Raw genomic sequence first — 24025 nt, 5'->3', positions numbered from 1 at the left:
CTCTGGAGGTGAGAGTGTCCCACAGGATGGGGGCAATAGCAGAGAAGGTTTTTTTTCCTGAACCTTTCTAGTCAGAATTCTTTGACTGATGGGCACACAACATACCTTCCCTGCCTGGCTGTGTGGGTTGGGCTGATTTAATAGGACAAAGACAGTTCTGTAGGTAATCTCGTCCCATACCATGTAGGGCTTTAGAGTTAATACCTTGAATTAGACAAGGAAGCAGACTGGCACCCAATGCAGCTCGTGCAACAGAAGTGTTATATGCGTCATTCTTTAGATGTCCCAAATTGCCCATAGAGCCACATCCTGTAAGCTGAAGCTTCCAGATACTTTTCAAGGATAGTCCCATGTAGAGTTTATTGCAATAGTCCAAGTAGGAGCTGTCCAGAGAATGAGTGATCCTATCCAGAAAAGGAGGTATGGTGCACAAATTGAAGTTGAGTAAATCCATGGCAGCCACATGCTCTTTGACTAGGAGCTGTGAGTCCAGGAGGACCCCAGATTACACATTCATCCAACCTCCAGGCACCGTGAAAGAATGTCTACTACAGCATCATTCACTTCATCTGGGATAGAGATATAACTGGGTATCATCAACAAACTGATGATACTTCATCCTATAAGGATGGATCTCACCCAGCAGTTTCATGTAAATGTTAAAAAGGAAAGCACTGAATCCTGCAGCATCCTACTAAGCAGGGGCTGAGAGGTGGACCTCTTGCTTCCTGTCAATATTGATAGCGGCCTCAGAGGAAAAAGGTAACCAACCCAGAATAGTGCCATCCATTCCTAAATTTCCCCAAAAGGAGACCAATGGTCAATAACATTCTTGACCTTGTTTCAACATTCAAACTAAGCACTATTATATTGAATTACCACATATGTTTTCTTCCTGTTCTAAAAGAAACTCATGGTAATCCAAGGCAAGTGAACCAATAAACCCTATAGGCTATATTAATTAGAATGGAATGAATGGAATGGAATGGAATGGAATAGAATAGAATAGAATAGAATAGAATAGAATTGAATTGAATTGAATTGAATTGAATTGAATTGAATTTTTTATTGGCCAAGTGTGATTGGACACACAAGGAATTTGTCTTCGTGCATATGCTCTCAGTGTACATAAAGAAAAGATACCTTCATCAAGATACAACACTTACAACATTTAATGATAGTCATAGGCTACAAATAAGCAATTAATCAAACTGTCTAAATTTTGAATCAGTTACAAGTTTTTGAATAATGATACCATAATACATATAGGAATCCCAGTCATCTCTGAATAAAAAATGGTATTGAAGTTTGCTTATATATGTAAATAAAGTTTACAGATGCTATTATTTCTCTTTAGCTTAGTTACTACTTTGTCCTTATCTGGACTTCTATTAATTCTATAGTGTTTCCACCCTACTTGATTTACTCTGAATTTGTTTATCTGTGGAAAACGTGAATGATTTTAAATATAGAACAAATTTTACTTAGGAGATTACTGAAGCAAAGCTGTTAAGCTTTTATCTTTGAGCATTTTGAAAAGAGGGGAAAAGTCTTATTATTCAAACAGCAGCAAAACAAATTGATAGCTAATTGGTTCCATTGTCAACAATTTATGGATTAATCATCTCATGGCTGCTGTGATTCCATTTTAACTCTCTCATTTTATAGATTATTGATCACATTCAGCTGTTTGCAAGGTTTCCTAACATCACGTACTTATTATCTCTTAATAATGTTTGTGTAAATCTGAGTATAATATTAACATTTTTGGGTGCAAAGACAGACCAAAAACTTGGGTTTGTATGTTTGAGAATTTAACTGGTTAAGGCCAAGCTTAGCAGGCAGTGAAAAATATGCTAAAATAGTAGTAACAATATATATTTATAATGCAAGGACAATAATACAGTTGAGCCTTGGTATTTTTTGTCTTACTCAGTAAATTGTTTTGCTGCTTTATCAATAAGTGTAGGTATAAAGTGTTGTTATCCAGAAAGTATGATTTATTTATTTATTTATTTTTATTTATTTATTTTTCAAATTTATATACCGCCCTATCTCCCTAAGGACTCAGGGCGGTTCACAGGCAGTTAAAATACATATAAATACAGATTAAAAAACAATTAAAAAACTTATTCTATTGCCCCAAATTTAAAATAGTATAAATAATAAAAACCCCTTAAAACCCATAACTTTAAAATCTAATCCAGTCCCGCGCAGATAAATAAGTGTGTTTTAAGCTCGCGACGAAAGGTTCGGAGGTCCGGAAGTTGGCGAAGTCCTGGAGGGAGTTCGTTCCAGAGGGTGGGAGCCCCCACAGAGAAGGCCCTTCCCCTGGGTGTCGCCAGACGGCACTGCCTAGCTGACGGCACCCTGAGGAGTCCCTCTCTGTGAGAGCGCACGGGTCGGTGAGAGGTATTTGGTAGCAGTAGGCGGTCCCGTAAATAGCCCGGCCCTATGCCATGGAGCGCTTTAAAGATTGTCACCAGCACCTTGAAGCGCACCCGGAAGGCCACAGGTAGCCAGTGCAGTCTGCGCAGGATAGGTGTAACACGGGAGCCACGAGGGGCTCCCTCTATCACCCGCGCAGCTGCATTCTGAACTAACTGGAGCCTCCGGATGCCCCTCAAGGGGAGCCCCATGTAGAGAGCATTGCAATAATCCAGGCGAGACGTCACGAGGGCGTGAGTGACCGTGCATAAGGCATCCCGGTCTAGAAAGGGGCGCAACTGGCGCACCAGGCGAACCTGGTGGAAAGCTCTCCTGGAGACGGCCGTCAAATGATCTTCAAAAGACAGCCGTTCATCCAGGAGAATGCCCAGATTGCGCACCCTCTCCATCGGGGCCAGTGACTCGCCCCCAACAGTCAGCCGAGGACTCAGCTGACTGTACCGGGATGCCGGCATCCACAGCCACTCTGTCTTGGAAGGATTGAGCTTGAGCCTGTTTCTCCCCATCCAGACCCGTACGGCTTGATTGTAGGTCTTTCAATTTTAAAGTCCTTAACTTTTTCATGATCCATAAAATCATTGCAACATTTGAATATTTTGGATTCCAGTAAAATAATGAAACAAGCATAGGCTGTTTCTCTTCATTAAAAGGTTTCTCCTAGACCTTTCATCTTTGTTAATCTTATTTACTATTTTTTCTTTCCTTAGACTCCTCCAATCTTTCTAAAGTTGTAAGCATTGGAAATGGCATCCTGTTTTAGCCTATATACTGTTGCAAGATGTTATCTGAGTTCAGTGCATATAGAAATAAAATAATTTGCATTGGATCAAGAATTACTCATTCCTATAATAGTCTCAATAAAATTGACAGTAAATTAGTCTTCTCTTAATATTGGTCTTCTCTTAATATTATTACACCTATATCCAAATCCATGGCTTTATCTGCTGAACTCTTGACCTTTATTAAGAGGGATAACCTGTTTCACCAGTACCTGTACCTCTTTTTTTGTACTAAAGTTGGAAACCACTATTACATTTTTTTCCTCTAGCAGATGAGATCAGATATGTTCAAGATTGTTTTCTCTAGTTTGAAAACTTTTGAAAATACCAAAATCCTGAAATCGTTGTAAACCTTTGTTTATAACAATTCAGGTAGAGAATACAAACATAGCCTAAGCATTTTAATGGAGGCGGTGACTTTTTGATCTTACTCAAGGAGGATGTCTGTCATTCCTGAAAGTCTTAAGGGACTGCAAAACTACACTTACTAATAGGAGAGATTTAAACTGTTCCTCTTGAGAGCTACAGGTATCAGTGTTATTTTATAGGTAATAAGCAGCAGTATTTGTCATATGTACATTCTTGGCAATTGTAGTGCTTATAGCAGTTGAAAAATAAAATGGAAAAAATGGCAAAAAAATGAAACCATCCAATAATTTTAGTATCTCATTGTCCTATTTAGGGGTGCATTTTTGTGTGTAAAAAAAAAAAGGAAGAATAATTCCACCTTTAGTAATCTTCACTTTTGCTGAAATGCAAGATTGTATTGTGTCTCCATCTATTTCTCTCTCCTTTTCTCTCAAAATTAAAAAGATTTAATCGGTATTAAACCATAAGCAGCTTTTTAAGTGATACCATCCTGCTGCATCATTTTCAAGAATCAGGCCCAGTTTTATCATTTACTAGCTGAATACCCATGTTCTGCTATGAAATGATGTGATCGGGCTTGATAAATCAATATTAAAGCTTGAAAATTAATGAGTAGTTACAATTAGCATCTCCTCTCCCCTTCTCTCCCTCAGCCTTGACCCACAGAAAGTTCTCCTATCCTAGCCCCTTCTCTTCCCCAGGCTTGCTCCACAGAAACATCTCCTATCCTATCCCCTTCTCTTCCTTAGGCTTGCCCCACAGAAGCGTCCCCTATCCTATCCCCTTCTCTCCCTCAGCCTTGCCCCACAGAAACCTATTTCCTTCTCTCTCTCAGCCTTGCCCCACAGAAGCCTCCCCTATCCTATCCCCTTTTCTCCCTCAGCCTTGCCCTACAGAAGCCTCCCCTATCCTATCCCCTTTTCTCCCTCAGCCTTGCCCCACAGAAGCCTCCCCTATCCTATCCCCTTTTCTCCCTCAGCCTTGCCCCACAGAAGCCTTCCCTATCCTATCCCCTTTTCTCTCTCAGCCTTGCCCCACAGAAGCCTCCCCTATCTTATCCCCTTCTCTCCCTCAGCTTAGCCCCACAGAAGCCTCCGCTATCCTATCCCCTTCTCTCCCTCAGCCTTGCCCCGCAGAAGCCTCCCCGTCTCTCAAATTATTTTCAGGTTGTGAGGAAGAGTAGAACATCTAACTAATTAACATCAGAGCGTGTTAATAACAATATAAGAAATACTAATGATCTGATGGTCATTTTGAAAAATCCTTTCTTAGTGAGCACCTAGAAGCCTAGAAGCCAATATGTGCCAAATTTCAAGTTTGTAGGCTTTATGTTTCTGGAGATTTCGTGATCTCGGCATGAGTGGTTTTTGCTTTTATATATATAGATTTCCAGCTATCTGTGGTATTAGTACTGCATAAAGAATTTTAAATAGGAAAGCAGTTTATGGCCTTTATTTCTAAAGAAGTACTTTAGGAAAGCATCTCATTGAAAGCACTTGTCATGTTGGAAGTGACTATGAAGTTAGATTTAAACAGGCAAAAGCAGACTGTTATAGGTATCATTATCTCTCAACATTGCTTGATACTGACAGTTGGGGCTTCTGTCAGTGTCAAAATAAATGCTCTTCATTAAAGGAGAAGTACCTATGATTCACTTATGCAAACATAATTGCCAAGGCAAAGAAGTGCTATTGCAATGGTTTGTGAAAACTAACAGCGAAAACAGAAAGCTACAGTTTTTCTTCCAATGCAGCCTATTTGAGTGTACAAATTCCATTGCCTTTTTATGTGGCATATCAAAGGCCATATTCCAAAAGTGAATGCAATCAGGAACAATTTTCAGAAGTGTTTTGGGAGATTTATGATTGAAATGAATTCCTTTATTACCAGCCATGTTTAGGCACCTGTTTAACACCTTAAACTCCACAAATGCATCTAAAAGATATTTAGTCCTGTCCACTTTGGGTATTCTGGGAGATCAAAAAAAGTATACCCTCTATAAAAGTCTCTATAAAATATAGAGGCTAGTATAGGCTATACAAAAGTAGCTCTATGCTGAGCTTTTTTCTGATTATTATTTTTTTACACACTTTAGACATTAATATAGTTTTTGACTTACAACAGTTCATTTAGTAACTGTTCAAATTACAGTTGACTTATGATCATTTTTCACACTTATGACCATTGTAGCATGGTCATGTGATCAAAATTCTTGCCTTCCCAAAAGTGGTAACTACTTATCTACTTGCATTTACATAGTTTTGAACTGCTAGGTTACAAGTTAAAAACACGGTTTATCAAAATGCAATCCACACTATCCAATTGCTCCATTACCAAAGTAACAACTCAATTTCCAACAAGACGAGCTGTGTGAGACCATTATTCAGATGAGCACAAACTGCAGTAAACCAGAATGCCATAAAAAGGAAACATCACCTGTACAGGATCTTCCTACAAATGGATACCCACATAATTTTATTAAAAAGTCCCTAGCTAGTCAATCCATTTCAGAACAACCAGGACAAGCTATGTGAAAGACAACACTACCATACATCATAAGCATCTCAGAAATAATCAGGCAGAAGATTAGCACAGCACATGCAAGAAACCAGTCAGAACACATAATGAAAACTCTGTAATCTCACAATACATGGTTAATCCATGTGATAGACTCAACCATGGTTTCAATTGGGAAATTGTGAGCATCCTAGGCCAACCTAATCCCAAAAAACACTAGGGTATTCTTGGAAGCTTGACACAGATAAATCTGTTAATAGCCACATAGTGATAGACCATATTTATACACTATTCAGATCAGACAATAAATAAGCTAAGAATGAAACAAAAAAACAGAACACATCCTCAAGGTATCTAACACTAAGAAGGGATTAATTTAAGACTATTAAGTAGAAAATAATACTCCAAGCAAGGAACTGCCAAGGAGAAAACCACATCCCCATCAACATGGGTAGACCAACAAAACAAGCTCCACACTCACTACCACTAAAAATGTTACCTAATTATTTATTTTATTTATTTATTTATTTATTTGATTTTTATACCGCCCTTCTCCCGAAGGACTCAGGGCGGTGTACAGGCAACAATAAAATACAGAACACCACAATATACCATTTAAAATACGAATTAAAAAACTTATTATAATTAGCCTAAAACCTTAAAATTTATAAAACCAAACCCCATTTAAAATTAATAGAGAATTTAAAATCGATAAAATTTATGTAATTTAAAATTTAAAATTTAAAATATAAAATTTAAAATTTAGGCCAGCCCCGCGCGAATGAAAAGATATGTCTTCAGTTCGCGGCGGAAAGTCCGAAGGTCAGGTATTTGACGTAAGCTTGGGGAAGCTCGTTCCAGTGTGGAGCCCCACAGAGAAGGCCCTTCCTCTGGGGGCCGCCAGCCGACATTGCTTGGCGGACGGCACCCTGAGAAGTCCCTCTCTGTGAGAGCGTACGGGTCGGTGGGAGGCATGTGGTAACAGCAGGCGGTCCCATAAGTACCCAGGCCCTAAGCCATGGAGCGCTTTAAAGGTCGTAACCAACACCTTAAAGTGCACTCGGAAGGCCACAGGTAGCCAGTGCAGTCTGCGCAGGAGCGGTGTTACGTGGGAGCTACGCGAAGCTCCCTCTATCACCCGCGCAGCTGCATTCTGGACTAACTGAAGCTGAATTAGATAATGAAACTTCTGCAAGCAAACAATCAAGCTCAAGGAGGACTCCTCAGTTCAATCCTGAGCTGCACATACTCTTTTCTGCTAGTAGCAGTACATTTTCTATAGAACTGCAGCCTTAATTTATATGTAGTTCTAATATATTCAGTTGCAAAGAGCATAGAGAGATCTCAACTACACTGGCGTTTTTGACCTCAAAATATTTAGGGATTTCCCTTTCTCCCTTTTCTATCAATGTAGAATATGGCACTACCATTTTGCATTTTAAATGCCCTCTGCAGTTTGCTATATTGCTGATTTGGCAGCAGGGAGGCAGGGGGAGGGATAGACCTCTTTCCTGAATCTCTTCACTGCATAGCTTGCAGATCTGAGTACTACACAGGCAAAAGCTGAGTCAGAGGAGAGATGCAGCTTGCGCTATAGGCAGTCATGGCCCAGTTCAGGATTTTAGACTGCATGATCAACCACAACTGGAATTTGATATGTAACCTCTATTGCGCTTGGAGTGGTCAGGTTTGTTCATTATATTTAGTAGTTTATAAAGCAGGGAAAATAGCATTATACCAAAAGGAGAAAACTAAACTCTTTCCCCTTTCTTTTTCTGCACTCCATCTCCAATTCTTTACAGTATGCCATAATCTTTAGTAATTGATTGTGAGCTGAATATTTAGTGTGCTTTCTGCCTTAACTAATTTGTTTTTAACTATTAAATTGGTTATTAAGAACTCTTTTCTTAAAGATAGGTTGCAGTTTTTGGAAAAAGTAGCTCAGTTCAAGAATAAGATAGAGAGAAGCAAATTTACAATGCATGCAAGGTTTGAAGTTCTAATTCTTATATAATTATATTTTAAGGAAAGTTACTAATTGATTATCGATTCATTTACTTAGTGTCCAGATTATCACAAGTATGTATTATAAGAATTTGTCATTGCAGTGGAAAGAAATAAGTAGTATATGACTTATTTATAATTTACACAATTAAATAAGAAACATAAGATAAGTTAAAATAAACAAGATAAGCTGCTTATACAAAGAAGGTCAGTAGCTGAGATAGTACAGTTTGGATTTCATGTAACAGCAGTTGTTCTTATTTTGAAACTCTGAAGTCTGATGTTACTAAAGTTAACCATTTTTGCTTCAGAGCAAATGATATATTTTTTAAAATAATTTTGAACTTTAAAGTGCAGAACTGAACTTTAAGGAAGGAACAGATTGTCTGTTTGTGTATGCATAAGCAAAGGGCTGAAGGCTGGTAGTTTCTGCATTAAGGGGGAGAATTATTGTTGCCTGTCCCTCATGAAAAATATGACAGTATTTGGGAATCAAGCAATCTAAGCTGAATTTAACAAAGCTGATGGGTTGCCCTAAAGTGTGGCTTAACTTACTAGCTAGAACTTTGCCCATGTGCTGCTCAAGATGTGGTACAAGGTTTTGGTTTTATAACCTACTCTACAGCTAAAGACAATAATATAAGCATTTATTTTCTAACAAAGCTTGAGTTAATTAATATTAACAGTTGGTTACACTTAAGAAGTCACAGTGCAAAGCTATAAAAAGGTATTAGGCCTGTTTTACTTTGACATCTCTTGTGTGTGAGTGTTTTTTTTAAATCATTCTGTCCCTTTTCTTGCACACATTGCTACTTCCATTGTAGAAAGAGGGGAGGGCATTCTTTTTCATATAGTAGCAAAGACCACTGTCCAAGTAGACATTCTATCCCCATTTGGACATGGTGATCCTTTGTATTGTGATGTAGATTCCCTTGAAGTGGGGAACAAAAGCTAATCAAGGTGACCTTACAGTTTATTCAATCCAACTGTAGCCTATGAAAAGGTTCCAATAGCAAGTAAGGTCTATTTGAGGGGGGGGGGGGCTAGCTATATTCTGCCTGAGACAACTGATCAAAATATTCATAGACAGAGGTCCTCTGCTAGACTCAACAAAATGCCTGCCACTGTTGTTACCTCTTTTATCTTTCATAAATGATTGTTTATATATGGATTTTCCTTATATTACATTCTCAAAACTTAATTGTATGGTTCTTATGGTTTGATGAAGATCTTAAAATGACTGTGAAAGTAAAACTGGAAAGTATAAAGATCATTAGAGAACCATTGATGGCCATTTTAAATTCTATAGTCACAAAATCACAGACTTCAGAGTAGCCATTTTAATGAAAAATGAATGTGAGGGGCAGTTGAAGTATTGGATAGTGGCACTGATACTATTCATCTTTCAACCCTTTTATGCCTGTTTTAGAGTGGCAGTTTTAGTTATCTTGCAATTCCAAAGAGTTGTGTTTACAATTGTACTATAGAATGATCTTCCCTGATCTCAGTCTAAAACAGATATGTTAGATTAAATCTTTAGGATTTGGGATCAGTTGCTACCTATGGCAATATACTTCTTGTAATAAAAGACAAATATGGTATCTGGAATATGAAAATACTTACTTAGAAGACTAAACAATTAATTGACAACCAGTTTTAGTATTTCTGTTACAGGGATATTAAGCTTCCCTCCTTTAGATCAATCTGTATCAATGTTTCTATAAGACACCCCATGACAATCCTCATATATAATGGAACTCAGTTTAGAAGACTTACAAATGCCTGTCCTATCATATATTAAAAGAAGCATTTTACCTTATTTTTAATGTTTTATTTTTATATAATTTGTCACATGTAACAGCTAGAGATGACATTTCTTCTGGATTTTAAAACTGAAAATATAGATTTCATACTTCAATTATAGATCAATCTCTTTTCTATGCAACCCAAATATTCTTCATGAGAAATAGCTTGGCCATTCTTAGTGGTTTCTCAATGTCTAAAATTAGTTTCTTTTTATCCCTCCACTATAAAAATGGTAACCATATAAACACATTAACCTCAGATCAGAAATGCTTTTTGGATTATTTTTTGGGGGGGGGGCTATAGTTACTAGATAGTGTTACTTTGTCACCATAATGAGAAAGTATTGCAAACTCATGTATTGCATTGCTCCAACTTTTTCAACATCTTTTAAAAGGATTTCATTCCAAGGATGTTGCTCCACAGGTTGCTAAAATTCATATCCTGTTCATATTGTTGGGTTCTAAGAATCAGTTGGGATTGTTGCTATGTACAGTTTCCCTGCTGCATAGCAGCCTCCCTGCCTAAGTTGCTTGACTCCATTTTCGGGTCTTAAGGGTCTTCAAATGATGCCCTTGTTAAGGGATAAGAGGCAGCTCAGGAATTCATAATCACTATTGACAACCATGGGCCTATCCCATGTCATCCAGGACCCAAAACAAGACAGCAATTGTACAGTTGATCTAGCTGTCTTAATGGAGCAGTGGCAATGTAATCTGGAAGTGGGAGAGCTTTTGGTGACAACACCCCCCACCCTTGTCATGGTCAGATCATGCACTCATTACTATGAGGTTCTCTGGCACTACTATTCACTATAGGGACCAAAGCTATTAGATCAGTCTGCATTCACAACTGATGGATCTGGATGGGTTTCAGAGAGAGTTTGGAAAGTGTCCTACTGAACTGCTGTGCTATGCAGCTGAAGCCTTGGTTGATTGGCTCACATCTGCCTTCTTGTGGATCCCATCATTCTCTATAGTTCACAGAAGAAATGAAGGAGATGAAATGGCAGAAGAGATTTATAGAAGGCTGCTGGCATTTACCAAGAGACAAACTCAGTTGAGCAGGGATTAGAGCTATTGTTAAGATTATCTAGTGGTGATAAGGGCAGTAAAATGACACTTTTTCACCCTTATTGTCTGTGCAGATAGCCTATCCCACAGCCCTGTTTTGAAATATGATGAAATATGTTATCTTGCGTAGAGAGGATTCATAGATACATTAAAATAGATTATTTAATATTTAAATGAAAACTTGGTGAGCCTTCAAATAATACTGATTCTTGAATAGTTGATTTTTGAATCAGTAGATTCAAATAATAATCAGTTGATTACTAAACTTGTCCTTAAACTTGCAATTAAACTTTACCTATCTGTCTACAAGGCAAACTCTAAAATCCTTGCTTCTTTGTATGGGAGGGTGAGAGATAGTAGTTTTGTACTATTGTACAGTACACCTTGCCATAGTTTCCATTGCAGTTCAAGGTGTTTCCTTCCAAATGCCTGGGAATCTTGGAAGTATGCCATGAGGGAAATCCTTTGACCCTGACTATTACTAACTAGAAAAATTAATCAAGACTGCATATACTTCTGAACAGAAGCTTTGATAAAATTATCAAAAAGCTAGGATATAACTTTTTAAATCAAATTAATTGGTTCAAGATATAATTGAGTTGCATTAAGCTAAAATGTTCCCATGTTACTCTTGGAACTACTTATTGGAACTACTTCCTGTACTTCAGAAAAATTGAAAAAATATATAATGAATTGGAATCCAAATCAAACGATATGCTTACTATTCAAGACATGAGTCTATGTGAAAGAACAGAGTAGCAGAGATACTTAGAAGGCTTGGCTATAAACTAACTACTGATAGAAAAATATCTATTAAAATAGTGGATATAATAGTGAACATTAATAGTGGTAGTAGTACTTAGACATATACCGCTTCCCAGTGCTTTACAACCCTCTCTAAGCAGTTTTACAGAGTCAGCATATTGCCCCCAACAATCTGGATCTTCATTTTACCGACCTGGGAAGGATGGAAGGCTGAGTCAACCTTGAGCCTGGTGAGATTTGAACTGTCAAATTGCAGGCAGCCGGCAGTCAACAGAAGTAGCCTACAGTACTGTGTTCTAACCCCTGCACCACCACAGCACTAATGTTATGTTATACAAATGTCTACACCTAATACAGATATAGTTGTGGAAGACTGGGGACCTCTGTACAAATTACAAGACCACATCTAAAAAAAATATAGTGGTACTAAGTGCTAAATGCAAAATCTGAAATAATAAAGCATTTAATAAAGACAACAAAAAAAGAAAAGAGAAAACTAATATTTAAGAACAGAGAACTCATAGGATTTTTTTTAAAGTTAAGGTAGGACAATTCAAGTGTAATTATGAAAGCAGCTTAAAAAGGCATGTGAGATTTTTAAAAAGATGAAAAGATTATGTAACATTTCAAACATTATTATAGAATGAGAGAAAGATTTAGTGAAAAGCTAATTCAGGAACCAACATTATTGGAAAATGTTTTTTAAGAATCAGTAAGACCAGTTATAAGCTATGAAAGCATTAGTTACATATTAACTATCCTTTGGTCTGTTTAAACTATAGAAAAAGAAGTTGTGAAACTATATGGAGTGTATATTTTTATGATTTATTGTGAGCTGCTCAGTGTAAAGAGGTAACCTATAAAGTCATAAAATAGAATAAAATAAAATATACAGGATTGTTCAAGTTACTGAACCATTGCAGCAATTTTGCTTAAGATTTTACAAATAAGAATAAAGCGTACAAGAAAGGAACATGCAAAATGAACAAGTGGGTTTTGGAAACACAAAGGAATATGAGATTGGATAGATAGCGTAAGGTGGGTAGAGAGAGAACAAAAGAAGTTAAGGAGTTTTTTCTTTGCTTGATTGACTACAGTGGGATCTTGACAATAGAAGTCATTCATTCTAGAAGGCGAAACATCTTAAAATTAAGAGTTGAGCCAGGACAGTTGAGAAATCTTTACTATGAACAAAAAGCTAATGTAAGAATTTAGTTTTTGGTATAATGTGGTTTAGGATAAGGTAGGGACAAAGATATATAATTTTCTTATATCTGTTTCATTTATATTATGAAATGACTATAAAATGAACTGATACACAGAATCAAAATGTGGTGATCGAAGCACAGCTTGTTATGTAACACAACAACAGAATAACAAAAAATAAAAACAGAATAAAACAAGAAAAACAAGAACCAGTCTTTTGCACAAGTTCATTTCCTTGAGTAAAACTGCTTCCAAAAATATAATTTACTGCATGAAATTAAAGACATTAAATTGGTTGTTTTTGTTTTGTTTCTCTTACTAGGTATCCAAACATGAAGAGGAAAAAGGGCAGTGTGAAACAGGGTCAATGTCAGAAGATGAAGAAACTTGGCCCGGACTTAAACTGATAGCTTTACGAAGATCACCAATGGGTTTTGGTTTTACCTTAAGACATTTTATTGTTTACCCTCCAGAATCTGCTATTCAGATATCTTTAAAAGTGAGTGAAATGAATTATGAATAAAATCTTTTGTTGTTATAAGAGGGTTGTAAGAAAAAAAATAGTGACTCCGAATTTTTCTGCCTTTTTTACAGGATGAAGAGAATGGAAATAAAAGTGGTATGTTTTCTCTTTGATACTTTTATTTAACTTTCTACTTTTTGTGACGATTAGAATATATATATGAAATATTGGTAGTGTGTTATTTAATGTATATGTGAAATTTGTAAATGTACATATGCTATGTAGCGTTTTCTGTCTACCAAATAGACTCCCAAGTATTTTCCTTTTCCTTCTTGTAAAATTTAGTACTAAAAGACAAAAAAAAAATAATTCGGCCATCCATATAATCATCATGATTTGAAAGAATGAGCAAAGCTTTATTTTTTTCCTCTATCTTTTATTCAAAAATAATTTAGATAACATTTTATGTTAATTTATATATAAGGATACTAATTGGAAAGTTAAACAGCTCATGAAAGAGATATATCCTTAAAAATTACATTTGCTGAATTCAGAGTCATTAGCAAGCTGGGAAATACCCACATTTCCACAAGTCTTCAACTTTTGCCCTTAACTCTAACAAACTTTAGTCATGTTCAGTTATAGATATTACAAACCTTTGATAATCATTATGAAATTAGAAATTATTATAGGAGTGCTAGGACTGCATATTATATGTAAGTAAACATTATAGGCAGTCCCTGGGTTAAGAATGAGATTTGTTCCCAGGTCTGTCTTTAACTCAGTTTGTATGTAAGTTCTCCTTCCTTAAGCCAATGAATTGCTAAAGCCACACAATGTTTTCACAAACTGCTGAAAACAGGCAATATATTTAATATATATTTTAATATATATTTTACAACACATACATGAGTATATATTAATATATATAATATTATTATTATTATTTATTATATTTGTATACCGCCCATCTCCCGAAGGACTCAGGGCAGTTCACAGCCAATAAAACAACAGAAAACATATAATACATATAAAACAGCAAAAAGAATAGACAATTAAATTCAGTTGATGCCTTAAAACTTTTAAATACAAATTTAAAACCCCATTTAAACCCCTGATTTAAAAACCCCAATATAAAACTACGTTCAAACTAGTCCTGCTCTTCGAAACAGCAACGTCTTCAGCTTGCGGCGGAAGGACCTGAGATCGGGGAGTTGACGAAGCCCCAGAGGGAGCTCGTTCCAGAGGGTAGGGGCCCCCACAGAGAAGGCCCTCCCCCTGGAGGTTGCCAGCCGACATTGTTTAGCTGATGGTATCCGGAGGAGGCCCTCTCTGTGAGAGCGCACTGGTCGGTGAGAGGCTAATGGTGGCAGTAGGCGTTCCCGTAAATATCCCGACCCTAGGCCATGGAGCGTTTTAAAGGTGATAACAAGTACCTTGAAGTGAACCCGGAAGACCACCAGGAGCCAGTGCAGATTACGCAGGAGGGATGTTACACGGGAGCCACAAGGTGCTCCCTCTATCACCCGCACAGCCGCATTCTGGACCAGTTGGAGTCTCCGGGTACCCTTCAAGGGGAGCCCCATGTAGAGAGCATTACAGTAGTCCAGGCGGGATGTAATAAGGGCATGAGCGACTGTGCATAAGGAAGCCCGATCCAGAAAGGGGAGTAACTGGCATATCAGGCGAACCTGATGAAAAGCTCCCCTGGCGACGGCCATCATATGATCTTCTAAAGACAGCCGTGCATCCAGGAGAACGCCCAGATTACGAGCCCTTTCCGTGGGGGCCAATAGTTCGCCCCCAATGGTCAGTGATGGAATTAGCTGATACCGGGCCGCCGGCATCTACAGCCACTCGGTCTCGGTGGGATTGAGTCTGAGTCTGTTCCTCCCCATCCAGACCCGTACGGCCTCCAGGCACTGGGATATCATCACTTCAACAGCATCGTTGGGGCGGTTAGGGGTGGAAATATAGAGCTGAGTATCATCAGCGTATAGATGACAACTCACCCCAAGACCACGGATGATCTCACCCAGTGGCTTCATATAGATGTTGAACAGAAGAGGCGAGAGAACCGACCCTTGCGGCACCCCACATAAGAGGCGCCTTGGGGTCGATCTCTGTCCCCCCGTCAACACCGTCTCTGACCGGTCGGAGAGGTAGGAGGAGAACCACCGATGAATAGTGCCCCTCACTCCAATTCCCCTGAGTCGGCGCAGCAGGATACCATGATCGATGGTATCAAAAGCCGCTGAGAGATCTAATAGGACCAGGACAGAGGAACAACCTCTGTCCCGAGCCCTTAAGAGATCATCAACCAGCGCGACCAAGGCTGTTTCCGTGCTGTGACCAGGCCGGAAACCGGACTGGAATGGATCAAGATAGACAGTTTCATCCAGGTACTGGGGCAACTGTCGTGCAACCACACTCTCGACAACCTTCGCCACAAAGCGAAGGTTGGAGACCGGATGATAATTTGCTAAAATAGCTGGGTCCAGGGAAGGCTTCTTGAGGAGGGGCCTCACCACCGCCTCTTTCAAGGCGGCAGGGAAAACACCCTCCATCAAAGAAGCGTTCACAATTTTCTGGAGCCAGCCTCGTGTCACCTCCCGGGTGGCCAGTACCAACCAGGAGGGACACGGGTCCAATAAACATGTGGTCGCATTCAATCTTCCCATTAACCTGTCCATGTCCTCAGGAGCCACAGGATCAAACTCATCCCAGATAATAACATCAAGACCTGCCTCTCCCACCCCGTCCAGATCCACCCAATCTGTGTCCAACCCTTCCCGAATCTGAGCGATTTTATCAAACAGATATTGTCCAAATTCCTCAGCTCGACCCTTTAAGGGATCCTCTACCGCTCCCTGATGGAGGAGCGAGCGGGTCACCCTAAACAGGGCGGCTGGGCGGTTATCTGCTGATGCAATGAGGTTGGAAAAATACTCCCGTTTTGCCAGCCTCATCGCCACTAGATAGGTCTGAATTTGAGACCTAACTAGTGTCCGGTCAGATTCAGAGCGGCTGGCCCTCCAGATACTCTCTAGGCGTCTTTTCCGGTGCTTCATCTCCCTCAGCCCCTCGGAGTACCAAGGGGCTAAACGAGATCGATATATTATATATTATATGTTTAATATATTGTAAATATATTAAGCAGTTCGTGAAAATATTATGTGGCTTCAGCTCAAGGAAGAAGGCTGTCCACCATTTTTACTAATAGGCAGGCAGTTCATAGGTATGAGTTGTCCTTAAGTCAGATGGACTGCCTGAACTGTAATGGGATATAGTAGGATACTACATATTTTTATAAGGACAAATGTGAAAATTAGGATTTCTCTAAATAAGTCATCCAAAGTTATACTAGATCAAGTTATCATGTCCGATTATGAGAATACAGAGTTTGTTCAATATCAAATTCATCTTGTTCTCTTGATAACAATAGGCTCTTCAATACACTTTATGAAGAAAAGGTATCTATATTTTCTTCATTTTTAAGTCATATACAGAAATGTCTTGGATAGGAAATGGTACAAAATAACTGAAGATATCTAAAGAAAACCTCTCCCTTTGTCTTACCAGGGTCTCTTCTTTGAATCCTTAGAATCATAAATATGATAATAAATCCATATCAGTAGAAACTAACAAAAGCCCATGGAAGCCAGTTTTAACTGATGCCATAAATTAAAACTGGTGACATACTGGTACACGTGGACAAATAATAACTTTTAAACTTAATATTAATTAAATTTGTATGCTGCCCAGTCACAGGATTCCTTATGGTTTAGCACGTACAAAAATACAATAAAGCATTTAAAAAGAACACTGTAACATAGATAAAATTCAAACCAATATGTTTATCAAACTAACAGAACTGATGTAGGGCAAATATTTCTAAGGGTGATTTAGAGGACCATTATCTTTTCCACATCTGTCTGTCTCTCTTGGTGAATAAGTTAGGCCTTGTGCACGGATCTTAGATATCTGGAAAAAATACAATTTCCAAGTTACCCAATATCATTAAAACATTGCAGCAGATTGCTGGGAGAAAAAAGAAAAGTTTCTCCTAGTCTTAGCTAAGAAAAACTCAGCTGTCTTTTCTTTATTACCCCAAATTAATTACAAGAGCTAGTGATGGTTATATTTGGAGCTAGGAAATTGCATCATTGACAACGTCTCTATGAGGAACATGAAGCAGATGAAAATGGAGGCCAAGACGGAGAGGGTATTGTTTTTTTGTGTGATTTTCAGTATTTGGGTCTGTCCCAGGTGATGTATTAATAGTGAACTATGTCAGCATATGCTATCTTAAAAGAGGGTGTTATTATGCATTTTGAGGGGAATAAATAGCAGCTTAGGTTTGCCCATACATGGGTAGGTGGGGAATGAAATTTAGATGCTAGTTTTACATTTGTGAATTATGAGGTAAATATTGGCAGTTGAAAAAGATGTGTTTAAGAAATTGAGGGACAAAAGGGACAAAAATGGAGTAAATTAAAAAAGAGGGAGTTGCCATTTAAGTAATTGTAGAATTTAAATGAAGGGAAATGGATGGTAGTTGCAAGATAGCAATTGATATCAAATATTGATCAAATGAATGTTTATTGGCATTGGATAAATTTTAAAAAATCTAGTCATTTAGCAGCGAGTATAGGGAGCTTCATGAAAGTTAAGGTAACTATATTTGCTCACATTGACTTTCTACAAAGAAATAATAGGGATACAGCTAGTCAACTTACAATGTTATGACAGACCCCTCCCCCAATACTTATGACCCAGTTCTGAAGTTTTTATGGCTGCTCCCCCCCACAGTCATCACAAATTACAACATTTTTGCTGAAAACTGGCTACTTCTAGTTTTTGGCAAAAATGCCCATAGCAAATAATGGGTTCACTTAACAGTCATCATGATTGTTTAACAAAAACATTCTTAAAAATCAGGTTGATTATATGATGATTTGTTTTACAATTGTAACAATTTATAACCATAATTTGCCGTCCCCTTTCTGCTCATAAGTTGAGGCCTACTTTAATTATTAGGTTCCTTCATTATTATGTTTTTATGCCTCCTTTATTTTAGTAGCTCAGAAAGAGAGTGAATTGCTTGTTTATTTTGTTAATGTGGGAACAACCTCTCCTATGCATGGATTTATTTTATTGAGTCATGTATTTATTTTATTTATTTTATTTGTTGGGCCATCCAGTTGACTATCAGCTCATAAAAGTGACTCCACAGGACCTGCTTTAATAATAAAATGAATGAATAAATAAGGTTTTCAAACCTCCTCTTTTTGAACATCCTCTCATGTATATAAAATATATAATTATGGGTTAAAACCATACATTTTCAGATAAATTAAAAAGTAAAATTGTAAAATAAAACTTACTGATTTCTCAATTATGGATGTATGCCTCAATAAGTGTTTTATTAAAAACATTTTAAGAACAAGTTAACTTTTAAAACATAGAACATTTTTCTACCATAAAATTCTGTATTATGATGGTATAAATTACTTATGGGACCGCCTGCTGTTACCTTTTGCCTCCCACCGACCCGTACGCTCTCACAGAGGGGGCCTTCTCAGGGTGCCGTCCGCCAAACAGTGTCGGCTGGCGGCCCCCAGGGGTAGGGCCTTCTCTGTTGGAGCTCCTACGCTCTGGAACGAGCTTCCCCCTGGTTTACGTCAAGTGCCTGATCTTCGGACTTTTCGCCGTGAGCTGAAAACACACCTATTTACTCAAGCGGGACTGGCCTAAAATTTTATTGGGGTTATTTATATTTTAATGTTTTAAATTGTTTTAAATTCGGCCACTTTATAATATGTTTGTTTTAATTTCTTTTAATATTTATATTGTGATTTTTACTTGGCTGTACACCACCCTGAGTCCTTCGGGAGAAGGGCGGTATAAAAACCGAATTAAATAAATAAATAAATAAATAAATAAATAAATAAATAACTCAGAATTCATGCTCAATATGGCCATTTAAGAATAGCATCAGAAAGTGGATAGACTTATATTGTGAAATTGCTGCTATGATGGTGCTTTAATTACATGCCCAGGAGCCACCTAGTGGTATAGTTGAGTAAAAGTATGAAATTCATTAAAACTTGAGTAGCAAGTGCTTTGAAAGTAATAAATGGAGCTATATATTTAGCAAATTATGCTTCACAGCCATCAATCATTGTTGGTTGGTTGATTGATTGATTGATTGATTACCAATCAGTGAGACATAAATGGTTATGATTCATTTCTGACATTTTATCAAGAATAATTAACAATGTCTGGATTCAGAAATAGTTTCATGCATAAAAAACAAGTACTTTTTATGAAATTTTCTTATGGGCGATTTAGACTGAACATAGGCTAGCATTAAGTGAGGAAAATATTAAATAATTCTGTCAAGTTCATTCTGAAAAGTTAGCATTTTGTTCAATTGTAAAGCCATAGTATAATGTGTAAGCTTGACTCACTGTAGCTGTTTTATTTTAATAATTTCAGCCAGACCTTAGTAGAAGCCAAATTGCCTCACATTTTTTCTGATAAAATCTGACACTGTTAATTCCAGAGATGCAGTTTCTTGAAATGGAATCAGGTGTTGTGGGGTTTTATTTCTAAAAAATTACCTGTCTACATTTAAGATTGTTAAAATTAGGAAGTTGTTGATATGCATCATTCAATTTACATGAGTGCTTTTCTCCTGGACTGTGTGTCTAATTTTTCCTTTGAATCTAGGATGCAATGTATCACTATTGTGATAAGTAGTTACTACTTTCAGTGAATTTGTCAAGTTCACTTTTACAACTAACTAGGTCATAATATATTTTGAGGTAGTAAGTTCCATAACTGAACTAAAAGTTGTGTGAAATGTGGTTTCCTTTTCTATAATTTGAATCTCGTGTTATTAGATAATGTGAAATTTTAGTGTAATGAGTGATGGGTCAAAGCTTTTCTGTATCTACTTTTTGCATACAAAAATAATGTTGAGCTATTAGAATACTTCAGTGTGTTTTGTGATGAATGCTAATTGATTTTTCTAGGATTCAGTTCTAGAATACAGGTATCTTTAATTTCTTTTTATATCAGTTATAATTATAAAAATCAAAACAGTGTAATTTTAGTCCTTATTATGAACTAACCTGGAGTTTATGAGTTCTAGTTCCAACTTAGGCTTGAAAGCCAACGGGGTGACCTAGGGCCAATCATTTTTTTAGCCTAACTCAGTTCACAGGATTGTCCTTCTAGAGAAATTTGGAGAAGAGAGTATTAGAAATGCTCAGTGCCCTGAGCTGTTTATGAAAATAATAAAGACAGGATATAAAATAAATAAAACTATTGAGAACATTATTAGATAATTAAAATCCAACATGATGATATAAAGGTGTGTGGGTATATGGTAAGCCTTACCTTATTTAAATGGAGAATATATGTATGCAGGTAGTCCTTGACTTACAACCATTCATGTAGAAAGTTGCAGCAACCCCACAGTCATATGATCAAAATTCATACACTTGGCAACTGGTTCATATTTTATGACACTTGCAATGTCCCCCAGGTTATGTGATCACCTTCTGCCATCTTCTGACAAGCAAAGTTAATGGGGAGCTCGATTCACTTAACAACCATTTTACTAACTGCAGTGATTCACTTAACACCTGTGGCAAGAAATGTCATAAAGGTAAAGATAAAGGTTCCCCTTGCACATATGTGCTAATCATTCCTGACTCTAGGGGACAGTGCTCATGTCTGTTTCAAAGCCGAAGAGCCAGCGCTGTCCAAAAAAGTCTCCATGGTCATGTGGCCAGCATGACTAAACACCAAAGATGCACAGAACTCTGTTACCTTCCCACTAAAGGTGGTCCCTATTTTTCTACTTGCATTTTTTACATGCTTTCGAATTGCTGGGTTGGCAGAAGCTGGGACAAGTAATGGGAGCTCACCCCATTACACGGCAGCACTAGGGATTCGAACCATTGAACTGCCGACCTTTTGATTGACAAGATCAGCAGCTTAGCCACTGAGCCACCGCATCCCTAAGAAATGTCATAAAATGGGGGGAAACTCACTTAACAAATGTCTCACTTAGCAACAGAAATGCTGAGCTCAATTGTGGTCATATGTTGAGGACTATCTGTACACATACATTCATTCAATTTCATTTCAATTAAATCAGATACTTTTTTTCCTTTTTGAAAATCATGTTAAATGAAGTAGAAAATATAATTCCTTTAAGATATTTTTGTGCACTTATCGTGTTTTCTGTTACTTCTACCCATTTGCCTTTTGATTTTGTATAATGGTCTCCATGGCAACTGCAATTTCAATTTTCTTATTTTCATCTATCAATGAATGCTTTTCAGGCAACGTGAGCTACTAAATCTCATTTTTGCTGCAGCTGTAGTCACTTATTTAGAAAATGCAGTGTAGCTATTCCATTAAATCATTACGGTAAATTATTAAACATTTTTCAGGTCACTGTGGAGCAGCTCAACATTCAACATTCTGAGGATCTTAATTTTTTTCAGAAATCTTTTGAGATTTGCCTGTTTGCCTGTACTAGAATCAACAGATGGAAAAGTAACATATACATACAGCCAATACATATCACCATTGCTAATAATTTTATAAACTGAATTTTACTTAAAATAGCCAAGCATTTGTCTTTTCACATTTTCATGAGCACCATTTTTGCCATCTCATATTATAGAGATAGTGTAAATAAAGTTCGTTGAAATGAAAAAGAACTATTCTTTCTTTACTCTGTTATATTGAAAATACATTTCATAGGTTGAAAAATGAGTTATTTCAATCAGCTTGAGTTAAAAAACTTTCAAATAATTTTAACAAAATGCACAACCAGTTTCATTCTTGTTTAGACATGAAATCCTTTTCCAATTTATAGCAATATATCAATATAAATAGTACGTGATAGATTTTCTTCTGGATAAAAAAGAATAAATGTGTCAAAAAGCTTAATCAGTTGTAGAACATGGAAGGAAAAAGCACCATTCATCTTTTGGGCTTATTGGTTTGTTTATTACCATAATCTACATGCTGCTTCATTTTCAAAAACTCTGTGGCATGCAAGTGTTAATATATTAAGACTAGAAGCAAAAATGAGTTAATTGAATAATTGATAGGTTGCAGCACCATTTAGGCATGGTGGGACCTTAAATTTCATCATAGCTGCAGCTGTGTCAGCCAGAGCCTATTTCTTCTGTATCTTTAAAGGAAGTTGCTATTACTTGTTGTAAGCTGCAAGAATGTTTGGGCTGCAGCAGGGTAGAATAATGGTTGAATAAAAATATCTAAGGATGGGTTCAGGATGTTCTTGTCCTAATGCATGCATCTCTTTCCCTTGCTCAAGAACTAAAGTAGACTTCACTGAAAAAGCTCGAGGTTTGTATTTTAAAAAGATTTCTTTTGGGAGAGGTTCATGAATTTAAAGACATGGAACATGAGTGGTAATCTTTGTAAAGATTAAATGTTAGGGCAACAACTATCCCCATGTATTTGCAAAATTTCAGAAAAGTTCTCACAACTTTATAGATGTTGGAGGATATTCTAAAGAATGCAGAAAGAATGTTGGGATAATTTGTAACAATCTTCAGTTAACATTGACTGTTGAAATTCTATGCAAATGTAGAGGAGAAATGTTAGGTGAGTTAATGATCATATATAGCCATCATCATTTATTAAGTCTATTTTCTTGGGTTGTTTTAACTGCCTCACAAATATATTTATGGCATCTAATACCATATTTATGGCATCTAATACCATATTATGGTAAAGTTATGTGTAGTGTCTGCTTGCATTTTTCAATTCATATTTCAAAATAAAGTAAGTTTTGAGTAAACCTGCCCATTTAGTGATGTCCATAAGCAACAATTGTTTTTCTTAATTAGTAAATAATTTATTTGTGATAATAAAACTTGGATATAGTTTTTCAAAAGAAAAGTAGTGTCTTTTCTAGAAGGATCTAAATTCATCTATTATACAATACAGTTTGTATTTTTCAGTTATAATGGTGCTTGGTGTGTGTTAATTTCTGTCTTTCAGCTTTACTATTCAGCTAGGTCTGCTTCCATTGTTATGTGCCTGCTGTTATTACTATTACTATTAGTAATAGGGCAGCAAATATCCAGCTGATCAAGATTGTTATTTGTTTCAACTATACATATATTAATGAAAAGTAAAAATCAAGAAACCAATCCACAAAGTTATTTATGCTTTCAGAAAATTTTCATAATTACCACCAGACATTTAGATGTCTACCACATATTACAAATTGTGAAAGAAATTGGCTAAAAAGTTCATAACACTAGATGCTACAATGAAACTAATAATTCAAAACTTGAATAATTCTCTGCAAAATGAAAATGAAACTATTAATTTTTCAGTAATGAAATGTTGATTTTTTACAACATTTTCTATATATCTATAAAATATTTCATGATCTCAATATTTATGTTCCACTTATCTTTTAGGGAGAGCAAGAGCAAGAGCAAGAAAGAAGCCTGAGCCAGTGGATACCATATTTGTTAAACAAGTTAGAGAAGGAGGTCCTGCTTTTGAAGCTGGACTATCCACAGGTATTT

The 24025-nt window shown here is 36.9% G+C and overlaps 1 protein-coding gene across 10 annotated transcripts in view; it reads left to right on the top strand.

Moving 5' to 3' along the window:
- ARHGAP21 (Rho GTPase activating protein 21) overlaps positions 1–24025 on the top strand; it is a 92059-nt gene that overhangs the window by 29355 nt on the left and 38679 nt on the right. For 8 of the 10 annotated variants that reach the window (XM_058180529.1, XM_058180526.1, XM_058180522.1 and 5 more), the window contains 5 exons: positions 13287–13463; positions 13559–13583; positions 16873–16900; positions 22795–22826; positions 23915–24019. In XM_058180529.1, coding sequence (XP_058036512.1) covers positions 13287–13463; positions 13559–13583; positions 16873–16900; positions 22795–22826; positions 23915–24019 — 367 coding nt within the window. Of the gene's footprint in view, positions 1–13286; positions 13464–13558; positions 13584–16872; positions 16901–22794; positions 22827–23914; positions 24020–24025 lie in introns of those variants that run through there. The other 2 variants (XM_058180531.1, XM_058180524.1) reach the window with 2 other exon arrangements.

The sequence above is a fragment of the Ahaetulla prasina genome, chromosome 4, assembly GCF_028640845.1.
Source record: "Ahaetulla prasina isolate Xishuangbanna chromosome 4, ASM2864084v1, whole genome shotgun sequence".
Taxonomy (NCBI): domain Eukaryota; kingdom Metazoa; phylum Chordata; class Lepidosauria; order Squamata; family Colubridae; genus Ahaetulla; species Ahaetulla prasina.
This window is presented reverse-complemented; position numbering and strand designations above follow the sequence as displayed.